Source organism: Otolemur garnettii, unplaced genomic scaffold (genome assembly GCF_000181295.1).
Source record: "Otolemur garnettii isolate 467f Iridium unplaced genomic scaffold, OtoGar3 scaffold00002, whole genome shotgun sequence".
Lineage (NCBI taxonomy): Eukaryota > Metazoa > Chordata > Mammalia > Primates > Galagidae > Otolemur > Otolemur garnettii.
Window position 1 is genome coordinate 14576572 of NW_003852397.1, and position 7878 is coordinate 14584449.

Below are 7878 nucleotides of genomic sequence, written 5' to 3' on the forward strand. Positions count from 1 at the left end.
GTTTGTAGTTCTCAGAGTGTTGTTTCCAGACTAGCATCATCAGCCTCACCTGGGAGTTACTGGAAATGCAAATTCTTGGACCCACTCCTGGGACCTCCTCAGTTAGAGACCCAGAGGGTGAGCCCAGGAATCAGTATTTTTACCAATATTCCAAGTGGTTCTGGTGCCCATTAATGTTTGAGAACCACTGCTTTAAATGACAAAATGTTGTTTTTTCCTTCTCACTTACTTTCATGCTAACTGTGCATTTTGAACCCCTTTCATCTAAACCACTGGGAATACCAAGTAAACTTTAGGCTAATAAAAATTCCAGAAGACAAAGACAGGTAGGGGTAAGAATAAAATTTAATGAATATTCTGCAAAAACAAACCAGAAACTGTCTTATGTTTCTAAAGAAACTGAACCACAGAGGCCTAAAATACATGATACAGCTGCAATTTGACTAAAACCAGACTGTTTCTAGTCCCTGTTCTTTCCCACATATTGTTCACTCTTTTTGCAACACCTCCATCTTGGCCTTATCCGCTCTGTTTGAAGCCTCCAGTAATCCCCCCAGGAGCAGTCACTCTGTTCTGTGGGCTAATGTGTCTTCCATGCAGCCCAAGTGAAGCATGCATCACATGACATAAAAGCTCCCGGAAGCTCCTTCACAGTCTTGTTTAATATGCATATATCTGCAGGCATACACATGCCATCTGGCAAATATCTGTTTCCCTCACAGTCTTGACTACCTATAAAAGAGGAGGAACCACATATTCTTTTTGGTTTCTCAGGAGTCTAGCAAATGCCTAAACACATTATGTTGTAGAATGACTGTTAGCATGGTAGTAATGTAAACTGCAACTCACATTTTCAGAGAAGTACTAAAAAAATAGGCTAAATTCACTTCAAACTCACAGGGTCATTAGGCAGAAAAAATTTTATTATTTAGGGTTTTTTTTTTTTTTTGGTAGAGACACAGTCTCATTTTATTGCCCTTGGTAGAATGCCATAGTGTCACAACTCACAGCAACCTCCAACTCCTGGGCTTAGGTGATTCTCTTGCCTCAGCCTCCAGAGTAGCTGAGACTACAGGCTCCCACCACAACGCCCAGTTATTTTTTTTGTTGTTGCAGTTTGGCCGGGGCCGGGTTTGAACTCTGCACCCTCAGTATATGGGGCTGGTGCCCTACCCACTGAGCCACAGGTGCCCCCCCCTATTATTTAGGTTTTTTTTCTTTTCTGGAAACAGAGTCTCACTTTGTCATCCTTAATAAAGGGCCATGGTGTCACAGCTCACAGCAACCTCAAACTCTTGGGCTCAAGAGATCGTCTTACCTTAGCTTTCATTTTTAGCTGAGTTGGGGTCTCACTCTTGCTCAGGCTGGTCTTGAACTACTGAGTTCAAGCAATCCACCCACCTCAGCCTCCCAGAGTGCTAGGATTACAGGCATAAGCCACTGTACCCAGCCGAATTTTATTATTTAAACTATGTATGGAATATTATCTAAAAACAAGGGCAACCTAAAACTATTTCCTAAATATCATTTTGACAACATTAACTAAAATCCCTTTTAACAATCATTTTGCAAACTCATTAAAAATAAATATTTCTTCTTGATTCCAGCAATAGATTATCTAGTGCCCTAGTGCATAATCTTCATAACTTTATTCTAGCAAGTTACTTCTACATGGTAATTTTCATTTAAATCAAATCTCTAGTCCCTTTTGAATATTTTTTATTATATTTGTTTGTTTGTTTATTTATTTTGAGACAAAGTCTTAACTCTGTTGCCCTAGGTAGAGTGCCATAGCATCGCAGCTCACAGAAATCTCAAACTCTTAGCCCTCAGCATTCCTCTTGTCTCAGCCTCACAAATAGCTGAGACTATAGGCATGCACTACCATATCCAACTAGTTTTTCTATTTTTAGTAGAGGTTGGGTCTCACTCTTATTCAGGCTGCTAAGCTCAAGGACTCAACCCACCCTTGCCTCCCAGAGTTCTAGGATTACAGGCATGAGCCACTACACCTGGCCCCTTTTTAAAATCTTAACTTGCCTCCAAGTGGTTCTACTGCAATAGCTCCTCACCTTTTTGGAATCATAGAAAGCATTCTTATTGATTATTAATCTCCACTCCTCTCAAATGTACTATAAGGTAAATATTTTTATGCAAAAAGATCTGTATCTTTCTAACTTAATCAGATTGTCTTAAATATTCTGGGGTCTGCTTTGTAAACTCGCCAAAACCTTTATTCATAGAAATAAAATGAAGCTGTCCCAGTCTTCATTTGTTTATATAATAATCACACATTTAAATTTTTTTTAATTGGGGATTAACAGGGACTGTAGAGGTAGTTTGCATGTGAAAAAACTGAGGCTTAGTAAGATAAAGAAACTTGTCAAGTTTTCCAGCCTAGAAATGTTGCTCTAACCAGGTAATTCTTTTCTTTCCACCATCCCACACTATGTCTTCCAAGAAATGGTTTCCATGCAATGAATTAATGAAAAATTGTTACACTGCAGTGTCAAGAGTTCTACAAAATTCTCAATTCGACTCTATCTTCTCTGTTAAAAATAAAACACATAAAACTTCACTTTTAAAACAAAAAGTGAGGGCTAAGAAGTCTTGAAGACAGGAATTGGTCTTGAAGAAGGACACAGTTCTACCAGCACAAACTGCTGCTCTACCCCCCTGCAGTTTTTTAAAAATTAAGATGCTTAATCTGTCATGTAGTCGGTGGAAATATGTTGAGTGGCTGGAAGGTAGACAGCACAATGCTTATCTTGAACAAAAATAATTTCCTAAAATAAGGGAATAATCTACCATTTTTCTAGTCTTTTGTATTACCAGTTCTTTTATTATTAGTAGTTACAAAAGCCTAAAAAGCTGTTTTGGATTATGATTTTATACACATATAGAAACATATAGATACACAAGTATTCTGCTGTCTCTACACATTCTTCCTCATCTCAGTTGGCACAGCTAATATACCAAACCTGGAGAACGCATTACTCTGCTCTCAAAGAAGTGACCATCAAAGACGCAACAGATATAGTATATTCTGAGTATAAATATCAATTATTTCTTAGTATTCTGAATCCAACTTGTGTTATTTTCTCAAAATCTTCCTTGAAAATAAAATAGCAGTCAAACTCAGAAGTGATTTACCTGATATCCGGGCATGAAGATTCTGCTTCATGGAAACACACTCAGGCTGAGACAGGGACTGGAGAATTGTCAAGGCCGACCTCCGCAGTGCACTATCAAAAACACTGAGTACTTCATTGGGGAACACAGTGAAGTATTCCCCAATTTCCATGTTGGTCTCAAAAAGGGTCATGGCATTAACCACGACTGCGTAATGAGCATCTTCATCTCTTTCCTTCAAGATTAGAAGAATATCATTCTTATGGTATTCTGAAACGTAGGACTCAAACACTTGACCAACCAATGCAACTTGATCACTATTCATCTTGAATTTAGGTTACTAAAGAAAAAGAAAGGAGTCAATTATACCTTTGATATTAAAGATTTACGTACAATTTAACACAAATGACTGATTATAAATCATGCTGGCTTTTTATCACACTATTAATCTCTGAATTCAAATCTTAAGTAGATATGAATTATCTGTTATCATCACATAGTACATGTACTCTAAAAATGAGTGAAGTTAAATCTAAGAATTATGTTGGTACTGGCTACTGAAATCCAAAACAGTTCAAAGCATCTCTCGCGTCTTTTCCCAAACATATTTTTTCCCAAAACTTCCTCCTCATTAACCCTATGTTAATATATAGTCATGCACTGAATAAAGTTTCAGTCAATAAAGCATATATTAATACAATGGTGTTCCTACAAAATTATAATACTGTATTCTTGCTGCACCTTTTCTATGTTTAGATACATTTAGATACACAAATATTACCAATATTACATTTGCCTACAGTATTCAGTACACTAACATGCTATATAGGTTTGTAGCCTAGAAGCCACAGGCTGCACCATATAGCCTAGATGTGTAGTAGGCTATACTACTTAGGTTTGTGTAAGTACACTCTTTGATGTTCATACAACAATGAAATTCCCTACTGACGCATTTCTCAGAGTATATCCCATTGTTAATTGATGCATAGTGGCATTATACTTTACATTAACGTACGTAATCGCCCCCTTCCTTTGACCACCTTTCATACACACCTATTTGCTCTCAAATACAGAATCTTAAACATCAGCCTTCTAGCTGAAGAGTTCCTTTGAAGAGCGCTGGGTCTAGGTTTTGTTCATTTAAAAAGCATATTATTCTTTATTTCTCTCCTGATCTTTAGTTATACTCATTTGTATGTTGCTATATAAACAGAACACTATACTAATCAAATCCATAGCTAGTTTTAACTTGAATAATTAACAGACTGGCCTTTAAAAATTCATATTTGAAGGTGAATACTCTCTCCTCTTGCCCTAGAAAAACTACTGGCGTCAGCAAAAACAGCTGTCAAGAATGTAAGGAAAACAAACAGGGGAAAGGAAAGGAACATTGAGTCTTTGAATAATAAATAATTAGGATGTTAATACAACATATACCATTATTTTGTTTATTTCAATCCCCTAGCAATTTTTTTTTTCAACAAAATGTCTATCTACAGATTAAAAGGGCCTAGCCCCATCTATTTTCATGCATACCATCAGATAACAAATTACTTATATATAAACCCAATTCAACGTCCATTTCCCAATACCTGCCACATACAAGGCAGTATGCTAGCAAATGAAAAGCTTAGTAAAAGGTGCTCTATATCCTAAGAGGTCCCAGGGACAAATCAAATGAAGCAGTGCTCCCCAATGGTAAACATGCAATATATGAATAACAGCAAAAGAAGAGGATTAAACTTAAATGAGATGACAATCCCAGTGGTGGCACTGGAAAGTTTACAAATAACCTGTCCAGACAAGAAACTCTTATTTGGCTTGGGAGGAGAGCATTAGAGAGCAGGTGTACTTTACTATGCCTTATCTCACTTATCCATCATTTAAACAATGGCTCTAGGCTCAACAAATAAGAATATTAAAGACTGTTATAAAGCTCACAGTTTAGCTTCCCAAAAAATGTGTTATACATGCTATATTTATCAGCAGTATTTTTCTTTCTCTGAGAACCTAATATTCTGGAAGGTGGCAAGAATATAAGGTGGGTATACCACCATACAACTCTGACAACTTTCACTCTATGAATTCTGACAACTACAGGATGCCAGTGTGCGATTAAGAGATAAGTAAGTGTACATACAAGAGAATGAGTGAAAATAAATTTATGGCTATTACTCTGACAAGTAATTTGTCTTGGCTAGGTAATATAAATTCAGCCAAGTGTAAAGAGAAAAAGCACCTGGGAAGGAACTAACCTTACAGTATTCCCATGATGTGGCCTCCGCCAAAAAATAATAATCTGGACTCCCAAGAGTGGCTACAAGAGAATCTCTAAGATTCTATAAAAGCCTATTAAATTTAGAGCCACAAATTTAGCTGTTTGAAACACAGCTCCACATAAGGGCAAGAAATGGGTACCCGCAGAATCCAAGATTCAAATTAAGGTCAGATTAAATTTTGCCAGGTTGTATCAGCAATTTATAGGGTTTTATGGATTACCTTTTTTTGAAAATGGCATTCAAAAACTGACTAATCAGTTGTTTAAGCAGTTAGCTAACCTCGTAAACATTCCTATCCAGATACGGACTGGAGACACTTCTTGTTTTAAAGGTCATCCCACAACTTTCTTTTTCTTACTGCGTATTTGGGATCAAAATAAAAAAAAATCATTTTGCGTTACTTTGTCCTCTTGACCAAACTGAAGCTCCCAAAAGACCGCAAGGTGCCCACCGATACTGACACCTTCCAGCCGGCTGCAGGGAAGCGCGGCAGCCCCGCCCCTGTAACCACGCCCTCTGCCGAGGCCGGCTCCGCCCCCCTCGCGGGAGCGCGCCATCTGCGCGCCTCCTCCCCGGCCGCTCGGCTGCTGCTCCCGCGCAAAGCAACCGTGGGGTCGGCTAATTTTCGCAGGACGCTTTCCAAACTTTATAATTCAGCGGGTCTCTGCAATTAGCCCCTGCTCCACGACACGTCGGCAGGTCTTGCACACTTCTCAGGTTCTGCTCCAGGCAGCCCCCTCGCTGGCCAGTCCCAGAGTGGAATAGTTTTGAACTAACCAGACGTGGGCGAGACTTGGGGCGAACTGCAGGGAAACAAGGAACCGTGAAACGAGGCGGCAGCTGTTACTTACTGGCTGACAAGCCGTCTCAAAAGTAGTCGAGGACGCGCTGCTCCAGAGGCCCAGGGACACAGAGAGGTCTGGCCGGGCGGCAGGGTCCTCGCAGCTGACCCACGGCGCCAGGAGGCCGATGGGGGCGGGGCGTGCACGTGCACGTGCTGCTCGAGGCGCCGCCGGCCGCGGGGACGCGCAGTCCCCGTTGGGCAGGTCTACAGCCGTGGGCTCGGCTCGGCCGGCGCTCTTGGCGGTCGCCGGGCCGCGCACCGCCTCAACTTCCCGGCGCCGGCTGCTCTTCCGGGTGGAGACGTGAGCGGGCGCGCGCCCCGCGGAGCCTCTGGGACTGCGGGGCGGGGCGGGGCGGGGCGGGGCGGGACGGGTCCCTGGCGTAGCTGAGGGAAGGGAAGGGGCGGGGCTGGGACCGAGAGGTGGACTGGAGTGACTTAACGCTGTGTGTTTGGATCCTTTTTGTTCTAAGGCTAAACGATGTACATAACCCAAGGTCATAAAGATTCTTGCATCTGTTTTCTGATAAACGTTTTAGAATTTTGTATTTAGGTCTGTGATCCAATTAGAGCTGATTTCTTAGGTGGTGTAAGATAGGAGACTTAAGTCACTTTTTTTATATGAATGTCTAAGATCATTTGTTCGAAAAGTTTCTTCTCTTCAAAGAGCCTTTGCACCTGTGTCAGAAATCAGTTGTCATTAAAAAATTAGTTGTAGGTCTATTCTTAGACTTTGTATTCTGTTCCAGTGATCTATTTGTCTTTACAAAAATACCACACTGTCGTTGATTCCTATAGATTAATAATGAGCCTTGAAATCCGATAGTGTTTGGCCTCTAATTTTGCTTTTTTAAAAGTTTTTTTGGCTCTTTTAAGTCCCCTATGTTCTTATGAATTCTAAAATCAGCTTGCCACTTTCTGTTTTAAAAGCTGGGATTATGATGGGAGTTATGTTGAAGCTACTAGATCTATAGGAGAATAACTTACACGTTGATAATACTGAGTTATGACCTTTGAATAAAGTAAGCCTTTGCATTTATTTAGGTGTTATTTCTCTCAACAAGTGTTTTGATCTTTTCTCATATCTATTCCTAAATCATATTTATCCACAAATCTAGGGTTTGGGGGTAGGGTGGTATACTTTTTGATGTTATATAATGGCATTTTTAGATTTCAGTTTCCAGTTGTTCTTTGATAATTTGTAGAAATACAGTTGATTCTTTAACATAGATCTTGAATCTGCAATCTTGTAAAAACCACTTTTAAGTTCTGGTAGCTTTTCTGTAGATTCCACCAGGTTTTCTGCATAGCAAGATTTGTTGTTTGTAAATAAAAAAAAATTGACTTCTGTTCCCTTCTGGATGACTTTTCCTTTTGCCTTTTGTCCTGGCTAGATGCTCCAGTGCATTGTTGAGTAAAAGTGAGGAGATCAGACATCCTTTCTTTGTTTCTCCAAATTTAGGTTAGTTGCTTGCCCTGTGACCTTAACTTTTTGATGGGTTCAAGAAAAGTCTTTAATTTGGAGCTTGCACAGTTTTTGTCTTATAGGATGAGAGTGACAGTCTTTCCATCTCTCCATGTGTCTGAGCTACCCATTTCTTTAGGTGTCTTTTTTTTTTTTTTTTT

The 7878-nt window shown here is 39.9% G+C and overlaps 1 protein-coding gene and 1 pseudogene across 1 annotated transcript in view; one reads left to right on the forward strand and one right to left on the reverse strand.

The window, feature by feature from the left end:
• MCM9 (minichromosome maintenance 9 homologous recombination repair factor) overlaps window positions 1-6347 on the reverse strand; it is a 99180-nt gene extending 92833 nt beyond the window's left edge. The window contains exons 1-2 of the mRNA XM_003781629.3: window positions 6263-6347; window positions 3154-3472 (exon numbers count right to left, since the gene is read on the reverse strand). Coding sequence (XP_003781677.1) covers window positions 3154-3457 — 304 coding nt within the window. The 5' untranslated portion in view covers window positions 3458-3472; window positions 6263-6347. The remainder of the gene's footprint in view (window positions 1-3153; window positions 3473-6262) is intronic.
• Window positions 6348-6380: 33 nt separating this feature from the next.
• LOC100947704 overlaps window positions 6381-7878 on the forward strand; it is a 4028-nt pseudogene continuing 2530 nt past the window's right edge.